The 27,998-nt window shown below is 44.6% G+C and overlaps 1 protein-coding gene across 1 annotated transcript; it reads right to left on the bottom strand.

The window, feature by feature from the left end:
• Positions 1-15: 15 nt before the first annotated feature.
• MYOM3 (myomesin 3) lies at positions 16-27,700 on the bottom strand. Its single transcript, XM_057415081.1, has 37 exons — positions 27,284-27,700; positions 25,095-25,229; positions 24,871-24,945; positions 24,043-24,202; positions 23,342-23,499; positions 22,143-22,238; positions 21,421-21,509; positions 18,350-18,394; positions 18,004-18,144; positions 17,544-17,705; positions 17,122-17,263; positions 16,831-17,030; positions 16,473-16,526; positions 16,018-16,145; positions 15,246-15,429; positions 14,405-14,579; positions 13,667-13,788; positions 12,827-13,014; positions 12,526-12,652; positions 12,035-12,213; positions 11,844-11,958; positions 11,443-11,599; positions 10,963-11,072; positions 10,439-10,483; positions 10,189-10,325; positions 8,445-8,589; positions 7,291-7,350; positions 6,396-6,463; positions 6,028-6,138; positions 5,058-5,145; positions 3,951-3,989; positions 3,333-3,438; positions 2,386-2,549; positions 1,717-1,753; positions 1,580-1,602; positions 1,440-1,495; positions 16-679 (listed from the first exon to the last, which is right to left on the bottom strand). Exons 2-37 carry the CDS (start codon positions 25,199-25,201, stop codon positions 380-382), a joined length of 4,293 nt encoding a protein of 1,430 aa, XP_057271064.1. The 5' UTR covers positions 25,202-25,229; positions 27,284-27,700; the 3' UTR covers positions 16-379.
• Positions 27,701-27,998: the final 298 nt, after the last annotated feature.

The following is a 27,998-nucleotide window of genomic DNA, read 5'->3' as shown; positions in this document are numbered from 1 at the left end:
AGTGCTGAGGTGTCACCAAGGGTATAGGTTTAATAACACACACACAAGCATTTGTCAGCTACAAGGTAATCAGTAACACATAGTGATTTAGTACAAAAAGCCTCCACCGAACACCTGGTTCTAGTATGTGAACCCTCTGGTACTGCCCAAACAAGTTTACTAGGGAAGAGTTTCTCTGTAAGTTGAGCATCCGTGCGTACACAGACATGTGTGTGCACTCTCACACAAACACATGAGAATTGTTCTCTAACAACTACCAAAATACTACAGTATTACTAGAATAAATGAGCCTGAATTTCAGGGCAGAGATACTGAAAGGAATCTGAGGGATTTAAATTTAAATGAATTTAAATTCCTTTAAAATTCATAATTGTCTAATTCATTTAGGCTTTTTTGTGACAACCCCACCTGTGATTTCCATTTCTTCCATCCCTATTGGTATCTCTCCATGCTTATAGACACTGATAGTAACCTGCCCTATTTCGGAGCCGTACTTATTCTTGACATAGATGCTGTATTTTCCTGTGTCTTCATTGCAGACTTTCTCGATGGTAATTGTGACAACTGTCCCCTTCACATCCATTTTGTAGCGATCTTTGAAGACAATCACCTTCTCGTTTTTGAACCAAGTGATTTCTGGGTAAGGATCTCCAGATACACAGCAAGTTAAACACAGGGTCTGTTGTAAAAACAGAGAACAGAAATAGATTATGAAGACAGAAATGAGCAAGGAAATTCAGTTAATGAGAAATTAAGAAAAATAAAGATCAAGTCTCTTGGATTTTCAGTAGGTGAGATTCCGGGACTGTCCACTCCTTTTCCTGATATCCTCCAGTCTAATCAGGATTAACCTGTTTGAATTCCCTGGGCCTGACTCATATTTGTGCTCCTGTCGTTATATAGCTTTCTTACGCTGTACAGTGACGCTGAGCTGTGAAGTTGATGCTTAGGCACATGGTGGCTCAGAATTGTCAGCAGCAAGTTGCTATGTGACAGATGGGAAAATCGGGTCCAGCATTTAAAAGGCCTTGGTCTAATTCTGTACAATGGGAAGACAACAGAAAAGATCTGGCAGTGAAACAGACCTAGTGTTGTGGTTTAAACCCTAGCCAGACAGCTTGTTGGCATCAGGGTACACTGTGCGCCACTATCTACTAGAGCCTTATACTTCTGTAGGACACCTAGTAAGCAGTGACACCCAGAATCTGTGAGAAAGAGGTCCTGTGCCACAAAGAGCACCTGTATGTGCAGAAGCATGTGCGTGTTTGGAAGTACCATTGGCAATACAGGGGCTGACCCAAGTATTGTGGAGGTACCACTCTCCACTGCCAGCAGCTGCTGCGAGCCCATGGGAGGGGAAAACAAGTAGTTCTCTCCCCGTCAGTTATTCTTCTGTGCCTGTGCAGGGGCCAGTTGTATGAACAGTTGCCCAATATTACCTTGTCCTCCATGATAGTGGCAACATCTGGCAGACCTTGAACAACCCTGGCACGACCTGGGAATGAACAAATACGACCTTTTACTTGTCAGCATACCCCTTGGCTTTGCTTCACAGGGGAAAGGAAATGAATTTACTTACGCTTTTCTGCTATTGCGGCTTCCCTGAAAGTGAGAGACAAAATTGTAGGGGTTTCATTTATTAGACATTATGTTCTCAATATAAAATATGACACTCAAAATAGATTTAGCTGTGAAAATATTTAGGCAGGAACTTACTTCAGCCTTTTGTGCTCAGCCAGGGCGTCTTCAAAAGCTGCAAGGAATGAAAGATTTTAGGGAAAGTTGCCATTTGTTTCATTTGACTTAGGACTTAGTGGATTTAATATAATGCATCAGTGTTGGAATTACAGGTATTTGTGCACACAGATACGTGTAATTATCATCTAGACAGTATCTGTATCTGCCCTAAGGAAATATGACTGTATACACTACTGAAATAAGTGGGATTGGGTACTTAGTTTCCAAAGAGAAGTTCAGAGGAGGAAAAACCTCAACTTTGAGCAGTTTGGAGACATCTTTTTAAGCCTGAAGCCACACGCTCTTTTCCAAGATGCCACCCGTGTGTTGTGCCACCCGTTGGCCTGTGGAGGACCTGGACATATCCAGGAGCAGCTGCTCCCCCACTCATCCTATACCTGGGAATGCCTCACGCTATGGCAGCAAGGCTCCCAAAAGGCTGCGCTTCTGCTCATTCCTGCTGCACACTTCTCTGCTCCCTGTGCTTGCTCTGACTTCTGTGGGCCCTTCATCGTCCTTAACCCAGTTTCAGAGTGTGCTGGTGTGGAGCTCCAGCTCACATATGGAGCTGCCCATGATGTGAAGGGATCTTGGCAGGCAGCTCAGGTGAACCTCATTCCTGTGGCAGTGTTCTTTGACTCCCCTTACCTTGTCCAGACAAGTCAGTTGACAGTTTGTGGGAGTTGTTCCCATCAAATAACTCCAGCGTGTATTTTCCCTTATCTGCGTCTGTAGGGTCCAGTATGTGAAGCCAGACCTGGTTCATGGTGCTCCCAGCTTTCAGCCTGTCACGGCTTTCCAGTTGTTTCTCCCTAGGTAAACAAGTGATATAATTTCAGTGAGTATTGAGCAGAGCTGTATGAATTAGAGCACTAACTGGGTTTAGAGCTATTCTGGTTAGAGTAGGAGTGGGAGTCAGGATCTCAGGGTTAATTTCATGGAGAGTTACGTACTCAGTCACTTTTTAAAACCTCCTGGGGCACCTAGCTCTGCTTTTGGGCACTTTGCCAGAGCTCTGCAAGCTCTACAAGAGACCTCTTAGTTCTGATTTAGGAGATTAAATAGGATTAAATGTTGAGTATTTGTAAGCGTTTAGCCATTAAACATTACTAAAAATTGGCTTCCTTATATGCATGTGTAGGTGGTGTCTAATAAAACACCACTTCTCTATGAAGACATCATGAGGCTAAATTAGTGTTTGAAAAAAGTTTTATAATGCTTGGGAATATTTGTTACACAGACTGGTTTTGGGAAGTGCAAAGTAGTAGAAATAAAGAAGTTGAAACAAACCAACTCCTTTTCCTGTCTGTACCTAAGGTGGCTGTAAGCGAGCAGTTTTGCATCGTAATGCATCATTATTATTCTAGGAAAGCTGATCACTTCTGCAATGCTAAGATAAAAATAACATGACTGCTTAGTTTGGACTTCTCAGATGTGTTTCAGGGTACAGAGCAAATTACAGTTTTTAGCCCTTGCTCAGGCAGATCTACCATTGCCTTCAGCTGTGGGCTCAGGCCCAGCGTGTTTAATTTTGATGATAAACACTTACAAGCAGCAGCATGGCAGAAGCCATGTGAATGTATTTGGGAACTTACTTGTGATACCAGGTTGTTTTCATGTAGTCTGTGTAGTACTTCACATTTGTGTAGATTTTGATGCCTTCTGCAGTAGGCTGAATTTTGAGAGGTGTAGCAGAAAGAGCTGGAAGTGTAATTGCAAGACCACAGTTGAGGAGGATGCTGAAGAATGCACAGTTTTACATGCTAGGCAAACAAAATCCCAAGCAACCTGTTAACATTCCTCTCAGGAGAATGTGAATAGTTGAAAGTAGGATGGTAGTCTACCTCTTGGAGACCCTGGATCTTTTAGCAGCATCCGTTCTAGAGATTTGGGTCTGGAACACACATCTTGTAGATGGAAATAGTACAGCTTGGCCAAATTCACATCACAAGTGATGTGACAAGGAGCAGGTGGTAGCATGTAAAGCTCACAGAATTAATTTATAAGTGCAGAGGGGCTTATATCCCTGGGTTTATTTACTGACCACCCTCCTTGACAGTTCAAAGGTACTTCTAACACTACAGCCATGGGAAGTGGGTGGTGGTGTACCCGATCCAAGCCCAGGACAGCTCTTGAGCAGTTGGCTCTGATAGTGACAGCCCATCTTTTCCCTTTCCACTATTACTGCGTCAGCTGGTGAGTAAGTGACATACCACTGATCCTGCACAGCTCCTTGAGAAGGTCTTCAAATGCTGCAAAGACATAAAGATTTAAGTGTCTACAAGTACAGTATTTAGCAGATTACCAACTACCAACTTAATTATGTTTAGGATGTATTATATCTAGTAGCTACTTGTCTTTTTCTGTGACAAAACTTGCTAAGAATGGAGTTTTTGCCACAGTCTCATTTTTAGATGCTGGGCATTTTGTACTAAATTTAGATGCTTCTCTCTTCCTTACCACTCAACAGACTGCCTTGCAGAAGGCAGATTTATGTATCAGATTCAAGTGACAGATTCAAGAGCAAGAATCAGGGTAAGATTTAGTCTTGGAAAGCAGAATCTTGTGATTGATGCTGAGTTGAAGTGACTGCAACATTACTGACTGGTGCTTGGCAGCATGTCTACCGTGTTAATAGCTTGGTAAATGCCGATGTGTGTAAATGGCATTGGGGTGTCACAACTGCGTTATGTTTCAATTTCCAGAGCAGATTCTGCCCACTGAGAAGCGCAGCAGGAATCTGTGGGAACATGGGGTTGTTTCCACTGGAGGTTGTCTCTAGCTACTGTTCTGCTGTCAGAATTCAGCCCAGAATTTCTTTCACTTGTGGGGGATGTTGAGTGGAAGTTTGTGCTTCTGGTGCTTTGGAGGAGTGGCTGAACTTCCAGGAGGGAAAAGCTCTCTGTGGAATATCAAATGAAGTACAGTATGGGCAGATATAAAAACCCCTGAGGTCAGATACAGAGGAAACTCTTGTTCTGTTCACTGGGCTCTGTGTAACTTCCAGAATAAGGTTGGTTTACACAGTGCATTTTATGACTCCAGTCGCAAGTGAAATACTTGTGATTTCTCAGATGTTCAGCATGCACACACACACACACACACACACACACACACACACACACATACGGTATAGTAGATCAGGAAACTCTTTAAATTTCACCAGTAACTTTTAAGGCAGGTTTTAACCCCTATAACAGCGTGTAGGTACTATGGCAAGTAACATTGTGGTAGAAAGCTATGAAATTAGATTTTAAATTCCAGCTGAATCCCAGGCAGGGTGTGAATGTGTATTATTGCCTGGTACAAGCTTCTTTTACCTCCTTTTGTGAGATCAAGTTGGGTGTAGTCCTCTCCTCGGTCATCTGAAACAACTGCTTTGTATTGGCCCTCATCTGCTTTGGTTATCTAGCAAATACATATGTACATATGGCATAATTATTGAAATAAAACAAAACCCAATCTCTGCCTCCCCCCCCCCAAAAAAAAACCCCAACACCAGCCCCCCTCCCCCAAATCCGAAAACAAACTCATACCCAAAAGCCCAGCAGAAATTTCACATATCATTGAAATAGAGCAGGATTTGGAAAAGGGGAAGAAACTGAGATTTTCTTTTTCCCTCCCAGTGAATTAGGCTGGACTGGTCAGAAATGAGGACAAAAAAAGAGGCATTTTGCCCCAGAGCCTCTTTTGAAGGGTGGGAGGGGGCTCTGGTTCATTATGAACCAAGATGCTGTCAGTTAAGGGGAGTCTGTCTCAGGTTTTGCCCTCCGTTGCCATGCAGCACCCTGGGTGCCCGCGATGGCGTGAGGTGTATCTGGGACTGGTGATGCTGAATTTGCCTCATGTGGCTTTGCCAATGCTCTTGACTTCCAGCCTGCTGTGTCCTGCTGGCTCTCAGACTCACGTGAGCAGAGATTCCCCTTCACATACATTAAGCCACTTGTTTCCTATAGGTGATGTGGCTGTTTGAAATCAAGGTGAAAAATCGACCCCAAACAAGATTCACATTGAGCCACACAGAGATTACGCTAAAAGTGACTGTACTGTCCAGCTCCTGTCCTCAGCTGCGTCTTCTCTGGAGCAGAGTTAAGATTAGAAGCTGTTAAAAACATCTTATTTCCAATTCAGATCTATCTGACTATAATTTAAGACGGTTTATTCTTCTGTGCTTTTCTCAGCATTTGCTCAGTTTCTTTCTTGTAGCACTGCCCAAACAACACATGGAATATGTATTTTTCGCATTTTCATGTGATCACCAAACCCTTTGAGTTGTTTTGTGGTTTTTACCTTTTTAATGCAAAGTGTTCCTATCCCAGTCTGCGGATCAAACGTGCCACCTGCTCGTGCCTTCTTATTGAAGAACCACTGGAAGCTGGTGTCCTTGCTCAGGTTTGCTGCCTGTTTGAAGTCAACATTTACAAGTCAGTGTCCCGAACGCATTTTGTTTCTGACTGCCTGGATCTCCTGATGTGAAACATCACTTGCATTAGAGGATTGCTCCAGAATCTTAGAAACTTCCTTCCCCACCAACATTTCTGTCCAAGATTTTCTCTCAACTTTCATTTGTCTGCAGATCAGCATTTGGATGGGCACTGTTCACACCCTAAAATTCACATCTAAAATTTAACGTTAAAGCAGTTCAGCGTCTGCAGTACCTTGCACGTCAGGAGTACTTCGCAGCTCTCGGTAACCTTCCATTTCAGGTTCTCAATGAAATGTGGGCCTGTAAAAGAAAGCCGCTGTCTTTCCAGTGGTTTTCCACCTCTCCCCAGGGTTACCTGCGGAGATGCTCCCATCTAGCGGTGGGTCCCCGCGGTGCGTGTATCGGGAATGCTTCACAAAGTGGTGTGTTGGATGCAGTGGCCACCGCAGTTAGGGCACGTAAGCCTTGCTGGGGTTTAATGTCCGCAGGTAGCGCATGTTTGAGGAATCCTGTCTCACAGTGTAGTTAACGATGCTGCCTAAGCAGTCCCTTTGACTTTGCATCAAGTCAGTGCTGACTGGCATTTCCCAGGGGAATCCCAATAGAATAGAAAAGCCACTTATACTGAACATCTCTGAAAACAGGAAACTGGACCTATAGTCTGGTATGACAGTTGTTATTAAGTGACTATTTTTATCCCTGCTGGAAGGGGATCACCTTTCCAATTGTAGGATTTTTTTCTCTGAAATAGTTTTATAAACTTCCTCATTCATGGATATAAGATGGGGGATAAAATGGAAGTGGAATGCATTCTAGAGAATCCTGTTTTCTACAAGGCAAACGGGTGGATCTGAATTCCATGGTATATATTCACAGTGGACAGTTTCCAGAGTTCAAAAAAATGATCAGCCTTCCAGCGCTGCTGAGGAAGCTCTGTACTGAGGATTGTGGCTCACATGGTCTGTATACATCATTTGGGGTTTTAAGGTCTGGGCAGACTATCTTAAAGTGAGCAATCTTGCCCTAATGTGTTAATCAGCTTCAATAAAAGAATTAAAAAGGATGTCAAAGTATTTAGAGCACTCAGTGGAGTTGTTCAGGTTCTGCCAACCTGCAGCTCATCTTACCCTGCTTCTTCTTCCATTGTCTTCGTTTTGCATCAGCCTCCTCCGCGACTTTATCAAAACCTGTGAGAACAGCAGTGGTCGGACTTAACAGCTCCCACTATTTCTCAGTGTAACACTTTAGAAACTTATAATTATGAAAAGTATTATCCTGAGAGCTGTGGCATTTGGCCATAGGACATCTCCAGTGCATGAGCTGCCCCTGATCCCCACTGAGAACCCCTGCATTTAGCAAGCAAAACAGGAGTTTTGGCTATACAGAAAGGTGGGCTGGAAACCTTGAAATTAAAATGTTTAAAGAGTAAGAAACACAAAAGGCACAGAGAGCACAAAATTTACCTCTGCTTTAGACCATCTCTCCTTTCATTGTCAGGAAAGGAAAATGGGCACTTTTAGAGCACAGTTCATCAAACTTATTTTATATCCTGATCTTAGCATGTGCTGAATCCCTCTAAAACCAGCTGTAAAGGGAGTCAAGTAGATTTGACATTTTATAGACGCTTTGCATTCAGAAAGTTTGGAAGCTTTAGAAGGTCACTTGAAAGCAAACTGTTTGCAAGAACTAAAAAGAAACACTTCATGGGGAAATATTTGAATGAGAATCTTGTTACTTTCTATTTTTAATGAATTATAAAAGGGCTCTCTGTACCAGCATACACAAGGACCCTGGCTGCTTTGTGTTCAGCTTGCTTTGGTGCTTGGACTCCTTGAGTACAGTGGACACTGGTTTCTTCATTGCATTCAGTTTAATGCAATTAACCAGCTGTTAAATACACTGAATATTCAACCTGTGTCCTGTGATAAATGAGTACAGGTAATAATAACATGTTATAGAGTTTACTGCCAAGGTACATTTTGCCCTAGCAAGATAATATGTAAAACATTTGGAAAAATAACTGAGCATTCCACTGGATGTTTTCTTTAACAGACCATTTTTATGCTCAAGGACCCTATTTATAAGACCAAAAGCTTCAGTTTATGTTAAAGAGAAATTTCTTACATGATTCTTGGACGTCAGATGTGTGCTAAAATAAACACTTGTTCTCCCCATTCTCAGAACGCCATTATAACAGTCAGAAATACTTTAGGGCCTTAAGTGCTTAGAAAAGTTTCCACTGAGCATGGCAGACTATATTTGATCTTGAATTCCCACTTACATTCATCCACAAGAATGAGGGTGAATTGATTTTTAGCTTTTCCGTCTTGCAGCTGGGCTGTGTACAGCCCTTTATCATCCTCACAGAAGTTCTGGATTATCAGTTCCACGAGACCTTTCTCTTTGACAAAGTTTATTTTATGTGTCTGTGTAAAACAAAGGAAATAGGAGAAACTGAATAGTGTTTCTGCAGCAGAACTGTTCTGAGGTCAGATCCTGGCACAGCAGCTTCTTCAACACTCAGACATTACAGTCCTTTTATGTACATATCCTTACATATACATATCCTCATCTGAGAGAAGTGGTGAAGCCAGTGCACTCTGATGTTCTCTATTCTGAGGTTTGTCTCCTGCTTGGTGATGTATAGGGGTAGCGTGCAATTGCTCACAGCAGAACTTTTCTCTGGGAGAAAGTTTCTGTTAAAACCACATTGCACAATATGTTCTTCCTTGTTGGATACTACAGACTTCTCAGCTTACCAGAATCTGTATGATTTTTAGTATAACTGAAGTGTTGCACTTAAGTTACATGTCTGTGGCATTAAACTGCATATTTGGGCAATGATGAGTAATATTGCCACCCTCTTGACATCGTGAAAGCACTCTTGAACCCTTTATACGTACACCCTGAAACCTGCCAGATGCTTGAGCACAGATATCAAGGCCTTGCCCTACCATAAAGGCTCACTGCCTTGTTTTCTCTGAGCAAATATTATCGTTACAAAGAGCTCAACAAATACCTTGTGGTTGTGCATAGCCATGTCAGTCCTCCAGTATAGAAAAGACAGTTCTTAGGCTAGATAAAGCCTTCAATAAACTTGCTCCCCATTGCTTTAAAAACCCAAAGTGGCACTAACAGCTCTGAAATCCCCTGGCCTTGTCCCATCCCTTTGTTGCATCTGCTCTGTTTGTTGTCTTGGCAATACTCCACCGTGTTTAACCACAGGCGAATGATTTATACTGCTCTTCATTCTCAACTGTTCTCCCCTCTGGTTCTGTCATTCCAAATGCTTTCTAAATGTTACAATATTAACTTGATATGGGAAAACAAGGGAGAGGCTGGGACAATTTGTAAAATGTATTGGAAGGTTGGGGTGCACTGTGACACATGAGGAGTGTTATTTCCAGGGCCTCAGACTGACAAATAAATCACTTTTGTCTGCTCTTGGAACTCAGGAGACTTATCCGTGTTCAGTTCAAGCAGACAGGGTGGAAGTTGCAGCTTTGCTTGGTAAAGCAGGTAAAAAGTACTCTGCTTCATTGTGAGAGATGGTGTTTCTTTAGCACCCACTGAAATGAGTTTGTTCATCCAACACAAGGCTCTGAGCAGCACGGGTGCATTTGTGGTGTCAGATGAATTACACATGGCTGAGGTTTGTGGTCAGAAAATACCCTTAGAAAAGGGCAGGATTGCCAGAGGCAGCCTCTAGGGAGGGGGTGGATACCAGGGAAGCAGGGTAGGGAGGGATGTTCTCTGAGTGTTACTGCCCGAGGTTTTGCTGGCCTTAGCATTGAGGAACACTGCACTAACAGTGTCAGTGCTGCAGCCTTGCTTGATGCTAGGACTAGGCAGCTAGAATCACACACTTGGCTTTCTGTTTATGCACTGTGGCAAACCAAGCTGTTCCAAAAGCACCCATCAAAGTATCTGATGGGAATTCAGGGAACTGGGAATGTACCCATTTGCTCTACCTCCCTGTTCAGCGTGGGGGGAGTCAGTCAGAATTACGGGCAATCGGAACATACCGGAGTACTCTTGAGTTCCTTGTCATTGAAGATTAAATGCAGCTCTGCATTTGGTGACAGCTTTTCAACCTCCAGCCATAGCCGCACTTCTCCTTTCTCCAGAACATCGATGTTCCATCCAGATATCAGTTTGATCACTGGAAAACAGAGCACCGTGGAAGGGAATTCACAGGCAAAGCACAGGATTTGGCTCAGCCAGGGTCGTGCCAGTCTGTCCTTATGGAAGTGGCTTCTTCCTGGTTCAACTTACGTGGGTTCCTGATTTCATGGCTGCGTTTCAGTAACTTGTCCAGATCTGAGGTGCAAAGAATAACAAGATGAGTACAACCAGGCCAAGCCAAATGCATTGTATCGATTTAATGTAATTTGCTCATTAGCTTTATTTATGTCAAGAAGAAGGTAAGTACCAAACATTCAGTAGCAGGGAAAACTAGAAAAGGTTCTGAAGATTCTTATTTACGTCTGAATAAAATATTGATTGGATCAGTTCAGAAAGCACAGAAGTTTTAAATCACTGTGATAGTGTATCTGTGTGTGAAATCTGAACTGTGATGGAAAAACAACCTTCCAGCAGCATGGAATCTTTCTCAGGGGACTGTAAAAGAAACTGCCCTTGAGCCTTCAAGGAATGGGAAACATCTTTCTAATGATGCCACTATCGCTAAGTGATGTCAGTCACTTACTATTCCTCTGCAAGAAACTTTCCTCTCGACATCTAATATTAGCAAGTTATGGCTCATCAGATCTTTGCTCTTTTCATTTATTAGTCTTTACCTTCTTTTGTTAAAGTGCGGCTGGCCGAGATATCATCATCCACATCTGTGACCTCCACGGAATATATGCCCAGATCCTTTTCTGATGGCTCTTTCAGTATAAGCTTAGATCTTAGGAATAAAAATAGTAACAATAAAAATTACAATTTCCTCAGAAATCGCTCTGGAACAGAATGCAGCACATTTGGTACAGCCGGAACACTGAATATAGTGCTTGTTGTCATTTGTATATGACACTGAGGAGCAAGGCAAACACATCAGCAACGTGGTGGCTGATGCTTCCCTTCTGTGACCTGGAGATAGCGCTGAATGCCCCATTTCATGGACACCAGAGTTGAGATCAGGGGTCAGAGATATGCGGTTCAATAGTGTTTATGTATTTTGGCTGAATGCTGGGAGAGAGAGACATTTGGCTTCTCCTTTTTCTCAGTGGTAGTATGTTCTTTGCAGATAGTTTTCTTAGGGTATGTTATATACTCACTTATTGCCTTTCTCTTCCATCTGAACCCTGTCAGCATCTGGTGGTCCTTCATAGTCCTTTGTCCAGATAAATTCAGAGGAGTCATTCTTTTCAGGAGCTTCAAAAGCCATGTAAATGAAACCCTCTTCATCGACCCCAAGTTCAATTTCATTTGTGCCTGTATAAGCAAAAAACCCACAAGACATTCCTTACCAAAACAGGTCAAGGCTTAGCTTCTGGTCATCTAGCTAGAGTGTACAGCTTGAGTGAATTAATATGGGCAGTTTGATTTGTAATCTTCATTTTGTCTGGGGTTCATTCTTGCTATGAAGGATGAAGCCAATGATTCATAAAGCAGGTTTTTACTGGAATCATCATAAGATTTACGAACTCGCACAATCTCACCACTTTTAGTTTTATACCAGGTTTGGTTTTAGCCACCACAGGATCTGAGGGGAGTGAAGGGGGTCCAATTCCAGCTTTGTTCTGTGCTCTTACTCGGAAAATGTAGCATTTCCCTGTCTCCAGATCTGAAACCTGCAGGAAACAATGATGGGAATTATCATAAGACTAAACAAGAAGTGACACGTAGATACTAAGCAAGTGTGCATACCTTCATATGGGTGGTGGCTGTGGGCTGCTTATTCAGTTGTTTCCAATCCTCTGACCCTGCTTCACACATGTCCACATAGTAGCCTGTGACTGGAGAGGCTCCTGTGTACAGTGGAGCTTCCCAGCGGAGCTGCAAGGATGAATCCCTTACTTCAAAGCACTGCACATCGTAAGGGGGCCCTGTTCAAAGAAAGGCAGGCTGTCAAATGGTGACATTAAAAATGCAACCATCTGCATCTTGTTTGAGTTTGAGATCAGAAAGCAGAGGTTTATGATAACGAGAGAGTAGCGGTTCCACAGGAGATGCTGTCTGTGCATAAATAATACCCTGCTTCTGAATCAGAACTTCCCTGTGAGTGTCTGTGCTTTCTGTGCTGGGAGCACTCTTGTACAGACCTATAGTTTTCAGAAGTCCCTCAGATTCAGGGGAGGGTGAGGACATAACTGGTACACCCCATAATATTTTTATGTCTGTTTTTGCAGGAGAGGTACCTGGTTCTCGCATCGTCCATTCCTCACATTTGAACGAGTCGCTGGGTTCAGATACTTCCCCTACACCAGCCATGTTCACAGCAGAGGCACGGAATTGGTACAGGTGACCTTCCTCAAGGTTGCTCACCTTTGGGTTTGGAAGTGCAAACACGTTATTAGCACAGCCCTGCGTGGTTGTCATCTCAGGAGGGGAGGACGAGAGCTCTAGACTAGAGGAACTAGAGGAAAACCCCCTCAAACCCTTGTTGCAGCTGCATTTCCCACTGTACTTAAAGGCCACTATTGTATCTTAAGTGAATACCGTGTAAACTCGTTGAGGAGTGGGCTGAATGTTGACTTCATGCCAGTCCGGTTCAGCTGTATCATGCTGATCTAGGAAATAACCCAGGATCTTTGCTCCTCCCTTGCGCTTCGGGGGCTTCCAGGCAATGGTCATGTTGGTCTTCCCACAGTGCAGGAGAACAAACCCGTGCGGTGCTGATGGACAAGCTGCACAGCAAAGGGAGAGAGGACCGGCTACTCAGTGCATGTTTGGGGTCTAGGGATTGGGAAAAGCTGTGTAGGTTTGGGATGAACTGGGCTGAGGACATTTCTGCTCATTCCAGATGTGATTCTGTTTGTGTTAACGCCCTCTAAGACCACTTTTGCAGTGTAAAAGTATCTGAAAATGACCAGATTCTTCTTTGGAAGTTGCAGCAAAAGTCATGGATGTGTCTCAGGATGTTCCTTGCATATTGCTTTATGATTTGTCTGCCAGAAAACAGGAAGCAGAGGGTTGATAAAATGGAGAAGATGGAGGGTTAGATGCTGGCTCATGTGGTTGGCAGGGTTTGGTAACTGACCCAAAGGAATTCACTGTGCTGGTTTCAGATACCAGCACAACTGAGCACTTGGTGTGGTCACTTGTACCAGTGCCAAATCCCGAGGATGTAGCACACAGCTAAGCCAAATGGTGATGAACTGCCCACCCTTGGTGAGTGCAATCCGTGGCGGAAGCTGCAGGTTGCAAGAAACTCAGTTCCCTGATGCTTCACTTACCTGCTCGACATTACCCTTCTGTGTAATAATAGCTCTGCATGTAGATCCATGTTTGAGGGATTGGATTTCAGTGTGTAGGGCACACGTGGATGTTAGTACTTACCAATAGCTGGCCGTACAACGATGGGATCTGTTTCTGGTGAGCTTTCACTGAGTCCTGCCTCACTGACAGACTTCACACAAAAGACGTACTCTTTTCCAGGCTGCAGCCCAGGAACAGTAAATCTGGGAGAGGAAATCAGTCTGTTAGTGTTTGACTGTTCAGAGCACAGGTAAACAGTCTTTTGAACAAACAGCAAGGCATTTCAGTGAGGAGTTGTTACTGACAAAACCATTACTTGCCATTCCACGTTAAAGTGCACTGTGTCATGTAAAACGGTATCAATAAATCAGACCGAGAGGTACCCCTCTGCCTGGGTTAGCTGATGTTGTCAGTAGAATACATAGGAATTTTTAATGGACTTTTTCTGCTTGCTGTGTCCACCCCTCAGCTAGAGAGGTATTCTCCATCCTAAGTGTGAGTGATAGCAACTCACTGTGTGGGAAAGCAAGCAGAAAACTGGGATGTGGTTCTGCTGGTGCCACAAGGTCCATCCACCCTCTGCAGAGCCCGAGTCCCTGAAGATGGACACAGACTTTGCTGTCAGTCTGGCTTTGGATGTAGAAGTGAGACTGTGAGCATGAGTTCACGCTAACAGAGGCCGTGGTGGCTGTGGGCGTGCAAGCCTCTGTGTGTGCAGAGAAAGTTCTTTTTTTAGCTGAAATCTGACTCCAGCCATAAAGAGAAGAAGCCAGGCTGGCACCCTGTCTGCTCCCAATGGGGTGTAATAGCTGAACTCACTTGTTGCATGTCACGGGCTTATTATTGACAGTTTGCCATTCTTCTGTCCCAGTCTCCCGACAGTATATGTAATAGCCAAGGGGCTCCAGACCATCCTTTAGCTTATCCCACTGCAGAGCAACAGATGTCTTGGTGTCTCTGAAAGCTAAAACCTGGGATGGTGGAGGCAGAGGAGCTAAAAAAGAAAATAAAAGCACAGGGAAAGATTAGGGGGGTGTTAAAATTTATAAACTAAACCTAAAAATGATGAGTGACTTGGCCTGTTTGATTTATTGACCTTTTCCAGAGCACCATTTTCAAATCAGGGCAAATATCACAGGCATCATCCCGGTCTATAGCCTGTATTTCTGCGTTTGGGTTTGCTGTATCTCATATTCCTCTCTTGTACAGCCCATTGATTGCTGCAGTTACACCTGCTCAGCCTGCTCTGAGGTGGAGGAGAAACAACACTCATGTAGTAACTCTGGTTACCTCTGCTGTGAAACAGGAGCAGGACAAGCTGCCTCCACAGCCGCATCATTCCCTCCCTTCCCTTTCCCTGTCACCTCTTACACAGAGCTGGAAGCAGACATGGATTAAACACAGGCTTCCACTGTTTCTTAGCTTATTAAATGTAATTCCCCATCATTGCTTGCTTAGATTTACACTGCACTGACCAACTGCAAAGCAATTAAACAAGGATTTAAGGCTTTGAGAGATTTCCTGGTATCAAAGCCACTGCTGTGTAATCATATACCATGAGGTTTAACGGAAAGGGGGGGCACGGGAACCCACACATTACTTTCAGAGTACCTCTCCTTCTCTGTATCAGCAGCGTAGAGCACACTAATGACACCCTTACCCAGTTTTGCTCCAGCAGTGACAGGCTCGCTGGGCAGGGATGGCTCACTGAGTCCATACTTGTTCATAGACCGCACACGGAAGCAGTATGATTTTCCTTTAACAAGATCAAAGAGTGCAAATCTTGGGGCATTGGCTGGCATGTCCAGATTAACCATTTGCCAGGAGTTGCTGCCTACAAGCGACTGTAACGAGAAAGGTGATGATTTACAGCTCCAGCTTAAAACCCTCCTAACAAAGCTGATCTTTACAGGAAAGTAGTTCAACAAAACTACTGAATAATGTATTTGCTGCTAAACCCAAACTTTCTTTCCTTGGCAACAGAGGTCCCCTCTGCAAAAAAAAATGGTACAGTAGGTGGGAAATGAGTATGTATGAAAGGAGATGGATAGGAGATACAAACTAGCTGGCAAAATGCTGAGTGGGGAACAGGAAAATGAGCCAATTTGACATTGTGCACAGCTCTTCCACACTTAGGAGCCATATGGGCAACATAGGAAGACTTAACGTTAGTCTTCCTGTTAAACTCTGCCACTATTCTGTGGTGTAAAACTTTATTCTTTGTTTATCATTACTACTTGAATTGGTGTTGGGAGTGTGGATCATAGCTCAAGTGTGCTGTGGAGCTGCAGAGGGGCTGAGCAAGCCATTTGTGAGGCTGTCGTTCTCTGGTTACAACCCAGGGAACAGCCTTGCCTGTGCTACAGACCTAAGAAAAAAGTGATTCTGTTCTGCAGGTTCCCCTCCTATGTGTTCCCCTCCTATTTTCTTACCTTTTCCACATAATATTGCAGTGGCTCTTTGCCTCTTGGATCTGGCTCATCCCAAGCCAAAGCCACATAATCTTCTCTGACCTCACTTGCATGAACATTGGTGGGTGGCAAGGGAACTTTAATATGTCCTGTGGGAAGACAGAATAGGCTTTGCTTTAGTTAGAGACTTGTAGGAACAAAGAATTCTTTTACAATGGGTTATGTTTTCCCATTATAAAGTAAGATTCTTCAGTATAAAGGAGGAGTCTTCAACCCTTTGGGGACATAGAGGCAAACCAAGTTTATTATAAAAGGCTGTGCTGTTCAGGATGGGTTCTGATCCTTGCACCCCTTACAATGAGGTTTCATGTGTCTGTTTTCCTGTGTTTTCTCCAGGGTCAGGTTATTACAGACCTCATGACTGTGGAACAATCATTCCTCGCTGAGAGAATGTCTCAGGAGAGATTTGAACTTACCTTCCAGGTCATCCTTCAGGATTTCTATCGTCCGGCCTTCGTCATATTGGATAACTGTAACATCAAACAGGTCCATGTTAGCCCCCGAGAGGAGATGCTTGGGGTTTGTCAGGAGAGGCAGAGCCCCGAACTGTCACTTCACTGCACATGATTATATCCATTTCATTACACATGCAGTGAAATGTCATAACGGGTATTTTGATCTTTCCCTGCTCCCAGGAGCACTGAGGTGGGGTCAGCGTGGCAGCACCGCAGTGATGTTTGTGAGCATGGGGAGAACCCGGGCGAACCCCGTTCAGATATACCTGCAGCCTCACACTGTACTTAAGGAGCGCGTTTCCCTGGGTTTAGTACAAACCTGTCACTCTCTTGTCCTTGCTGGGGTCATATGTTGTAACTGGATCACTGGGTTTTGAAGGATGACTTACGCCCTGTTTATTGACAGCCTTTATGCGGAACTGGTATGTCTGTCCTTCAGCAAGGCCCAAGACAGGGTGTCTGCAGGTCTTCACAGGCTTCTCATTGCATGGGACCCAGTCCTCTGACCCAACAACACACCTGAGGTGAAACACAGCCCATGGACGTCCTGCATGGGTTTTCCACAGCACCATCATGAACTTTTCTTGCCAAAGGTGGTGAACATACCGACCTTTCAATATAATAGCCCAGGACCGGACTTCCTCCATGATCACTGGGTGCCACCCAGGAGAGGGTCAAGCAGTCTTTATGGACATCATGGCATTTCACGTTGAGTGGGGACCCGGGTGCCCCAGCTGTTTCTGCTGCCGCATCTGTGGAAACACCAAGGGACAGTGCTTAGGGTTATTTTATTCTCTGTACCCACATTTTCATTCAGTAGCTTAATTTTAAGTGCCTAAGGGCTTACATCCCATAACACAAGTCGTATTTTCTAATCCCTCAGTCACTACTGAAAGTAACATTTGGACATTTTGATAACTGTATCCATGCACAAAATCAGGAGATACCTTCTTGTGTGTGAGGTTGTGAATTCCTTTGTGCCAAGCTATTAGGAAAGGAGCTTTTGTTCTAAGTAAGGTAGAATCCTTGTACCTCTAACAAACACGTAAGTGGTCTGCTCTTTATATCCATCCAGCGAGGGCACGTGGATAGTGTAGAATCCTTCATCTTCTTTGTGAGCACATGCCACGGTCAGAGAAGCCTCCCGATCTTGGTACTTTAGTTGCTGGCATTCAGAGTTCTGCAGCAACTCTCCTGTGAAGCACGAGAAGGGGTGAAGGACTCCCCCAGCACCGGTGGTTCAAGGGCAGAAAAAACCACCCAGCAAGACAAGGGAGCTGTAAACCACTCCTGGTATTATTGTTGTGTCTCTGAGTTATAGCCGTGGACTCTGACCCTACTGTGCTGCTATGCCTCTTTGTGCACAACAAATACAGAGCAAAAAGATGGTCCTTGCCCTGAAGAGCTTGCAGTCCAGTGAAGGCTTCAGGTGAATTAGGGAATAAAAGCTATTCATATAGGGCAATGGATATAAACGTTGTTGCATACAAACCATCTCTGAACCAGGTGATGTTTCGCTGGTGTTCAGGTAAATCAGAGGAGAAGTAGCAGGAGAGGGTGAAAGGCTCCTTTTCTCTTGCAAATAAGGGTTTCAGTGGAAAAGCAAAATCTGCTTCTCTGGCCATAAGGGATCCTGTGAAATAAGAATAGAAGTCAGGATGACTTCTGAGAACCTTCCTCCTTGTAGTGTTTATTATCATGTGTTTGGAGTAGAACCTAAGCCTTGCACTTCTCACATGCAGTCAGGCCAATAGGAAAAGCTATAGCTCAGCTTCAAAAAGAATCAAATTGCTTCAGGCTATACAAAGAAATAAGAACAACAGCAATCATTTACTCACTTCTGTATATTTCTGAATCAAATCCTGACTCCTTTCCATAATACTCTGTAAGATAAGGGAAAACACATTTAGGAAATCTCCTGCCGGTGTTTATCTTCCCCTCAAACCCATACAATGATACTCAGCAAACTGGGCTTTTCCCTCAAACCAGCTCCTACTGTGAACCTTCAGAGTGTCGTCATGGGGTAACACATGCATTTGTTTGACAGCTGATGATTGTCACAAACAGCTGAGGATGCAGCTCCCCAGGAACTGGTTCATATGATGCAAGTGTAAGGAGTACTGCTGTTAATGCTCGTGAGTTGCTCAGAGCTGAGGGTTTCCACTTGGGCTTCTGCCTTGGTAAGCTGCACTGGGGATGTTTTGCTGGATCAAAGCCTGCATACAGGGAGCTGCAGCTTCTGGCATGAGCATACTGGTATGGTAGTGTCCCATAGGATCACCCATAACTGCAGTGCCTCAGTGATGTCTCTGTCTGGAGGCCGAGCAGGACAGGGACTCGACACATACAGCACAGAAAAGGGGTTATAAACGTTACTGAAAGTGGGATTTGGCCAAACCCCTGGGTTTAAGCAGCATTCCCAGCGGATGATGTGGGATTCTTGAAGACCACGGGTGACTGGGACTTCAAGCTTTAACTGAAGTAAAGGCTATCTGTCCTGAGACATTGAGGTAACTCCTGGAGCTGAGGGAAGTGTGCTTCCTACCAAAACACTTGCTTCAACAGCCGTGGGTTCTTTGGAAGCATTGTACCTGAGTGCTTCACTGATCTAGCTTGTGAGCACTGCTCATGGCAGCACTAAATGAATCGCTTGGAGCTGCAATCTAAGAAGTGATGCACTTAACACAGGGTGCAGCTGAGATGCTTCCCTTTCTTATCTTTATAAGCCTCAAGAAACACACATAAAATAACGTCTCTTTTTTCAGTGAGTGGAGCTTGACAGTAGCAGAGCTCACTCATAAGCAAAGGTGAGGACTGAGTGTTAACAGCTGAAGAGGAAAGAAATAGAATGATGAGAAGTGGAGTGCAAGCCTCATCCTGGGTCCTGTGAGACCCTCAGCAATGTCTTTAGGGAAGGTGAACTGCTGCTGCAGGAATCACGGATCTCAGAGACCCTCCCCTGGCATCAAGGGTATTCCAGACAGCATGGGGCTGGGAAGAGAGATGCCGTCAGCCTCCCTAGCAGGATAAGGAATGTTTCCAGTGGAGGCAGGATTAAGGCCTCGGTGTAGTCTCTATTTTCAGAATGTTAAATGCAAATAGAAAAAGGAAGACTCATGTTACTGGGGTGGCGTCAGGCAGGGTCAAGGCAGGAGGAACAGAGCAGGCCTCTCACCTGCAGTCACAAGGAGCAGTGTTTGCAAGGGGTTTGAAATGTGGGTCAGGCTGATGCAGGGCAGTTCAGTCAGGCATTAGAGGTGAAGAGAACAGGCCCCTCCAAGGTTCTGTGGGACACATCACAGCCCTTACTCTTATCATCAGGTCATCAGACCCTAAAGATTCTGACTGGAATTGGGGGGAGTCTGTCATTATTGCTATGGATTTTATTGTTGAGACAGCCGCCTGTGCTTTATGGCAAAGGCTCCATTCCTGAGGTCTGGATATACCAGAAGAACCTCTACAGCAGAGAAGTGTTGCACGCCTGGTGGCTTTTGCTGCATTTCTGCCTTTGGGTAAGGGGAATAGGAACCTGGGCAGACTTGCAGCTGAAGGTTTTCTGGGCTATCCACATGTCTCTTTACAACTGGTAAATGCATGCTGCGTATTTCCAGATATGCTGAATGTGACACTGTTTAATTAAAGGATTTGGAACTGCCATAAGCAACACACTTCAGACCAATTCTGGAGCCACATTCTTCTGTACGTGTGTATATCCCCAAACGGCATTCATGCAAAGAATAAGTGTGTGAATAACATAACCCATGACAGAGCCAAGAATGTATTAAAGCACTAAAAATAAAAATACTGTCTAAACCAAAGAAGACCCCTTCTGACTGAAGAAATAGCTCGAGCTGGCTTTGCAGTTCAGTCAGTCAAAGAAACCCATCTCTTCATGACCAGTAAGATCCAAAGCAAACCTCTTCCCTTCCTTGTCATTTGCTACCACTGGAATTACTCCCTGGGCTTGGTCAGTCCCACTGAAGCATTTAGTTCTCTGCAGTTCTGTCAGTCTATTCTGTTCAGGCTTTTTATGACAAAATTGTTATTTTTTTATATATATGCATATATATACATAGATGAAATGTGAACAGCAAAACTATTATCCTGTGAGACTGCACTGCATATTTCTTAATGCTTTATATAACTCCCCTTTTGAGGTGCTGGTAGTTTGCTTCCTTCACCATATGTCTGGATTTGGCTTGTGCAGAATGTGCATCTATGAGTCTACGCCAGCTATTTTAAGAACAGCAGAGATCAAAGAAGAAGACCTTGTATTTGTTCTTGGTAGTTATTGGTTTGAGAGAGAAATACAGTATTCTGTGCACCATCTCACTGCAGTGTCCCTCTGAAGCCACATGCCTGTTGTTGGAAATGCAGCAGACTCTTTCTAAGCCTGTTACATGTCTAACTTACAGCTCATTCGTACCAGTCCGGAAGAAGTAAGTGCCTCAATTTAGTACAGTTTCAGCACATAAGGACAGCTGTGTCCCTATGGAATCTGAAAGATTTTGCCTCAGTCCAGAAGCAACTGAGAAAGAGGAGCCCTGGTATCAGGCACATACGTGCCAGTTAGTGGTAGCTAAGGATTATATTAGCCAGTTGTGCTTTCTCCTCACTAATAGCTGAGAGTTCTCTCCTATTAACAGAGTGCTCACTTCTTTCTCTTTTTTTGTCTTGTATTATATTAGATTAGATATATTATTTTCTTATATTATATATACATAATATATATACATAATATTATGTATATATACAAAATATGTATATATAATATATACAAATATATATATTTGTATATATAACATATACAAAATATATTATATACATTATATAATGAATTGCATTGAAAATAGTTTTAAGAATCTAAGGAATCGGAAAGTTTAAAACCAAAGGGACATTTTCTACTTACTCCTGACAAGCACAGTGGCAAAGGAATAAGCCTCGCCATACTGATTCTTAACTTCAACGCTGTATTCAGCAGAATCTTCCATGGAGCATCTGAAAAAAACCCCAACATTTCCCCTCCTTTTTAGCTTTCAGTTATTGTTCAGCGTTGTGACCTTGAATTTGTCACAGCACCCCTTTAATCCCAGAAGTCAGAAGGAGAGACTGGCTTTTTAGCAAGAAGCTGCTGTTTCACTGATTACAAAGATTTCTTATACTTGTGGCCAATTTTTTTGTCTTGGTACCCAGAAGAAAAGCATCTCAAGTGATGAACAAGCAGAAGACCTGTGGAACACTTTGTTCCACTGAAGACATGTGCGTCTTTAGCACATGTGTAATTTGCAGATCTGAACTATCAGTTACATAGATGCTAAATCACAGTGGCGTGTGTGCTCATGAAATGCTCCTAACAGGCACGGCCTTGCCCTGAATGAGGACATTTTGGCCATGCCTAGAAAGAGGAGCAAAGGCAAAAAGGTTCTGCATGTTTTGTTAGACATTTTAAGCCTCATGAACTGCTGCTGAGATCGCTTCCTGATGCCAGAGGTTTGGCTCCATCACGCTGCAGTCAAGCAGGTCAGGCTTCAGAGAATGATGTTTTTCTATTTAGCATGCACAGAGTGGGGCTTTAGGGAGAGCAGGTCTTACTAAACTGAAAACCAGCTCAGACAGGAGCACACACGTTACCTGCTGATGTGCAGGGTCAGCATCCCAAACTTGTTTTTTATCTTGTATTTTCCTGCTGGGGCCAGGCGAGGGTCAATGCGCACCCCGTTCTTGTACCTGCGTGAGCGCAAAGGAGTCGTGCTGAGAGGCAGAGAAATGCACTGGGAAAACCCCACTTTATTCTGAAATGAACCATGTCAAGCACAACAGAGGCACAACAGGGAAGAGGAGCAGACACCATTCCCTCTCCCAGGGGTCTCCCATGTCAGTCGAGCAGAGCCCTGCAAGCAACCAGACATCCCCCAGCCTGTCCGTGCCCCTTCCCCAGGCCTGCTGCAGGCTGTGGTGGCAGCTTCATGTTGGTGCTTCCTCCCCAGTGTATGCTCCCTGCACTGCAGCTTGTGGGAGGGAGTGGGAGCAGATGGCTCCTGCTTTTCTTTCCCCACTGGGGATCTGTGGGAGGTTCATACTCTCTTTGCTCTTTGAAGAATCCAAAGAGGTTGCTCTGGAAGGACAGAGGACGTCAGGAGCTCTGACAATAGCAGAGTTAGCTGCCTACGAAGTCATTAGTAATCCAAATGTTTGCATACTTCAAACCTTCCATGGGAGGAATGGTTAATCGCTCCAACAAACAGATCCAAAAACACTTTGCAAATTGTTTTGGAGCTGATCTTTCGTTTGTTTCCATCCCTCTTTTATTAATGGTAAACGCTGCAGTCAGGCCCAGTACATCACCCTTCCTCTGCTGAGTAAACGAAAGAATTGCTTTGTATTTTACAAATTGTAGAGGCAGTAACAGTTTAGTGGCACAACTTGCATGGTATCCACGGTAGCCAAAGAGTCCACACCCCCCCCTTGGCGGTGTGTATGTGTGCAGTGATTTAGCGCTGACAATAAGTTCTGGTTTCTCAGACGTAAATCCCAAGTTTGCACTCGGGCTGGAGGTCAGCAGCCAGGGAAGCAGGAAAACCTATGTGAATATCAGCCCTATCCCAGAAGGAGCCCCAGGGGACTTTCCACTGCCTCTGCAGCCCACTGAATGGTTCATGCCTTTATTGGTCCTAACAGTGGGACTGGAGGATTGAGGTGTTTCCTGTGGTTTCTGAAGCTCTCCCTTCCTCCTCCTGGCAGGACACACACAGCTGTTAGTCCCCTGCCTGCTTCCCCAGACACACACAGGCTGTGAGTAGCAGCAGGAGTTATGGCTGGGGCTGACGTACCATGTAACCTGCGGCGGGGGGGAAGCCAGGACCGTGCATGCCAGCGTCACCTCCATCCTCTCCCAGACAGTGTGGACTCTGAGCGGGATCCAGAACATCGGCGCCCGCCCCGAAAGCAGCTCAATGTATTCCTTCTCCATACGAGCCTTTTCTAGAGCCTGTGACAAGGCAATAGTGGCACGGGCTCTTTTACAAATAAAGGCAATAGTGCACAGAGCCTTTTACAAAAGGGACGTGTGTGATAGTGCTTCAGTGCAGGAGTGTTAGGCCTTGTCCCTATCGCTAATGGTTTTGAGTTTCTCCCAACACCTGATCAGGTTTAGGATCCTCTCTGGAATTCTACTTCATCTTGGCATTTCTGCTAGAATAGAGATGACTGAATAGGGATGCTGGAGAGGGACTCTTCATTAGAGACTGTAGTGACAGGACAAGGGGTAACGGGTTAAAACTGAAACAGGGGAAGTTTAGGTTGGATATAAGAAGGAAATTCTTTCCTGTTAGGGTGGTGAGGCACTGGAATGGGTTGCCCAGGGAGGTTGTGAATGCTCCATCCCTGGCAGTGTTCAAGGCCAGGTTGGACAGAGCCTTGGGTGATATGATTTAGCGTAAGGTGTCCCTGCCCAAGGCAGGGGGGTTGGAACTGGATGATCTTAAGGTCCTTTCCAACCCTAACGATTCTGTGATTCTATGACTGATCTGACCTTCCTCCGAAGGGCCTTCCGGTCAGCTCTCACACGCAGCAGTCTGCAGTTCCAGATAACCTCCTTTTCCAACTTCTCCATGTCATTCCCAAACCGAATTGTCTTTTGCCCCCTCTGTTCTAGCTCTAGGATGTCAGCTTCTCTTCTTATCTTGTAATCCCTGGAACACAGGATGACAAAAGCCAACAGAAGTTAGGGTAATGCTTTTCATTTTGTTTTGGTCTTTTTGGTTGTTGTTTTGCAGCGCATATTTTTGGTTACATCAGAATAGGTGTTAAGGACAGAAACATCAGCTTGCATGTGGTGTAAGAACATCCTGCCAGTGTGCCTCATAGAAAGCAGCAGTTTTGCCATGAGAAACAGTACTTTAGTGGCAGAAGAAGGGGTCCCACTATTTGACCACTTTTAATCCCAGGCAGGGCACTGGGAGAAGGATTAAAGGGAGGAGGGATGTTGCTAACTACTGGGGTTGTTCAGCCATGACAGAAGGGTGGGCAGCAGGGTCATTGCCAAGACCCTGCTTTTCTAGGAAAGGAAGGGAGTTCCATCTGTTACCATTATTTTAGTAACCTGACCCTATTTGCCATTTATTCCTATAAAACCTGGTTTCTCTTACACCCTCACTTGTGAGCAGGGCAGTAGTGCTCATTGTCACAGGTACCAGGGGGCTGCAGTTTCATTTCCTGCATTGTAGTTGAAGTTGGGTGGTTTTGTTTTTAAAGGAAGAGCCTCTTGGTTGAACCTGAACAAAACGAGTTGGAAATGTATATACATATGTGTGTGATGGTGCATATAATGGCTGCATGGGAGTGCTGGTTTCTGACTTACAGTGGGATTTCGGAGGTCAAGGCAAGGGCAGCTGCTATGGATAAGTCTGAAGGGCTGAAAGTCTCCTCTTCCTCACTTCCAGAGGCAGACACATGTAAAAGAATCCAGACAAGGTTCCACAATCTCATAAACTCACAGTTCAACAGGTGGGAATGCTCAGTGTGGGGTACAGAGCATCCTGCTGGACCCGGCTCTCCCTGCCTGTCCCCAGCTCTGTGGCTCACCTGGTTTTGAACTTTTTCTTCCTAGTGGTGGAGGTCATCTGCAAGCTGTGTTGCCTCTCCTCCTTGTGCTCCTCCTCTCTCTGGTGGAAGAAGGTTCGGGTTCCCATGCTGGGAAGTCAGAAATGAATTTTCTTGCTGGACTAGAATAAGATATAAAGTGGTTTTTAAATAAGACACCGTAACAGAACCTCTTTAGGTTATCCTAAGTCCTTGCTTTGCTTTGACGTTCAAGGGCTGTGAACAAAAGTTCATAGGATATTGTCTTGTGGCATTCAGACTGTGAAAGGGGTTTGTTTCGAGATGCTATTGGGAAAAATGGAATGAGATGGAGAAAGAAGAAATCAGTAAGTCTCCAAAGGCAGCTAAAGCTGTACCACAGCAGTAAGCAGTCAGCCTTCTGTAGGTAGGTTTGTTTTCCTGGGACTGAGGTTATGCTCTAAATCTGGTGGATATTCTCCCAGGGAGTTCCATTAGATCAGAGCCCCAATATAGCCCGCAGACGGATGAGGAGGGATTGGAGGGACACAGGTTAGGGACAAAAGAAAGAACACCAGATGGTGAGAGATGGAGGAGGAGTTTAGGAAATAAGCAACTTTTCAGTCTGCAAACACTATTGCAGGCGTAGGTGTGATGCCAAGCAGCCCACGACCAGTGGTGATGGCCCTGTGTGCTGACCCAGCCTGGAGCTGTGGGGTTAGGTGGGCGATGCTGCTGTGCAGAAACCACTGGGAGTCTGTGGCAACTGGAAAATCCGAGTGGGTTTTCTGGAATTAACCTGTTCCAGATGCCGAGGTAGAGCACTTCTTCAGCCTGTATTCCTACCTGCCTAGCTGGGCTGCTGACAAGGTACAGTTCAGTGCAGTTCAGGATAATGCTTTATCCAGTCCTTTGGCTGGATCCAGAGAGATCAGGTGTGTCTTCCTAGGACTTACAGAAGGTTGATAAATCCTGGAGAAAGCTTAGCACCCTTCAGAAAGTTCTCTTCAAAGGAGCTGGTCAGCGAACAGAGCAGCATTCCCAGAGCAATCCCTCCCCTGCAGGTGGACCACAGGGAGCAGCATCGGTGTTCCTGGCTCCCGTCCCTCTCCTGCAGTTGCTGCTGAAGAGCTGGGCTATTGCTGCAGCCTTTTGTCGGGAAATAAGGAGTGCTGCTTTCAGACACTGAGTAAGGAGGGGGCATTACACAAACTAAATCTTAAAGGTGTCCTTCCTTACCTCATTCTGTCCTGCAGCGGGCTCACAAACGTACAGCCCTTACCCTGTGCACATATGCAAGTTCGGAGAGCTCAGGTTGCTTTGTAAAAGCAGCTTTGGAAATGTAATTGTTGCTGACTAATATTTGTTCAGTCACACTTGCAAAGATTTCCCTTGCTCATGTTCCAGTATTGAATTTTTCCCTTGGCAAATTCCACACCCAGATTTTACCTTTCTAATCCTAACGGGATAAACAGCCCAAACCCCTCAGCTTTTACAGCACTACAGCTTGCTGTTAATGGAAACACATTCCTTAAAAGCAGCTCATGGAAAAGCACAGTTGTATGCAAAAGCAGAGTTGTGGTAAATGCAAAATAGTCCCAAATGCAAATGAACATACAGAATTACCATCGTAATATATCCTCAGCAGACACTAACTTTGGAAGAAACAAAGAAATGTTGGCAAGTATAAGGAAGAGAAAATAAAACAGGCTGCTATGGAAAAAGTATCTGTGTAATGTCATAGGATACTCCTCTCCTCAGGACTGTTTCAGCTGCAGAATGGCCACTGGGCATCAGATCTTTGTTTCCATGTTCAGGAATAGTTATCGACCCCAATTAATATTTTCAATATGATCTTTTTTATGTTTCCTTGGAAAATTGTCCGTGCTTTATAATGTGGTGGTTAACGTAAAGACGCGGTGTTTGCGTCTGTTAATGAACTGACCTGTACTTTTCAATCCAAGTATTTGATTTTCTAAACAGACCAGTAACCCAGAACAGATTCTTGTGAGAGAACATGAATTAAATCAGTATTTTCAGAAGAACAACACTGGGAAAACACAATTACACGTTAAAGCAGATCCCGTCACAAAGCAGTCTATTTCTGAAATGCAATTCAAATACAATGAGCATAAAAATAACTGATGCTGATATGAAGATCTTATAAAATCTTACTATAAACAGTAGTTTATTTACAGATAAACCAAACTCACCCTGTGAAGACAACAGTGCGAGTGCCTGTCCTCGGGGAGGAGAAGGGACAACGGAGCAGTTCCTTCTCCCTCTTGATGACACTAAGAATGACTCTCCCCAAAAGAATGTTCCCCATGTTTGAGTGCCCATCCTGGAGTCTTAAATATAGCGTCCGGCCGTGCCACCGCGGGGACAGTGGGGAGACCCGACGGGGCTGCTGCCGTGGCAACTAACCACAGGCTCCTGTTCAGATCAGGCAAAGCATCTTTGCCAAAAGGTGTAAGGAAAGACAGGCGTCTCCAAAATTCAGGCATGAGGGTATTGGATTATCAACTGCTCATTGAGGATAGGAGCTCACAAAGCATCTAAAATGAATGATGAATATTTTAGTCTCCTGTAGGAATTCCCCTGATGTTAACGTTACTATTGCTGCTATTGAGTGAAATTGTTTGCTTTGACATCTCTAGTGAATGCCAACTCCAGCCAAATCATGCCAGTGTATAATTAGATGGGGAGCTCACAGCAGCTCTCATGTCTTGGTTGGCTGCAGCTGCTGCACTTCCCTTACTGCGAGCGAAGGAAGCCTTGCTGCTGCCAGAACACTGAGCACCCAGGTCCAGCTGCCCGTGGTGGTATCTGAGCCTCTGCGGTGGGGTAAAACACCAGTGGCTGCTGGTTTGCCATTCATTCGAGGCAGGTTTGTGGTTTTGGCATTCACTATAAACATAAACTCTT

This window comes from Pezoporus wallicus, unplaced genomic scaffold, assembly GCF_028554395.1.
Source record: "Pezoporus wallicus isolate ANWC-B61680 ecotype Strahan unplaced genomic scaffold, APGP_CSIRO_Pwel_v1 contig_9561, whole genome shotgun sequence".
NCBI classification, from domain to species: Eukaryota; Metazoa; Chordata; class Aves; order Psittaciformes; family Psittacidae; genus Pezoporus; species Pezoporus wallicus.
The sequence above is the reverse complement of the archived record's forward strand: the minus strand, read 5'-3'. Positions and strand labels throughout refer to the sequence as shown.

Coding starts and splice junctions, on each gene's coding strand:
- MYOM3 (XM_057415081.1), bottom strand. CDS start 25,201: ATGGGAACCCGAACCTTCTTCCACCAGAGAGAGGAGGAGCACAAGGAG. Junction 21,510..22,142: donor CTGACCCTGCACATCAGCAG/GTAACGTGTGTG, acceptor GGTTTTTTTCAG/ATGCTCCATGGAAGATTCTG. Junction 3,439..3,950: donor GGAGCTGTGCAGGATCAGTG/GTATGTCACTTA, acceptor TTACACTTCCAG/CTCTTTCTGCTACACCTCTC.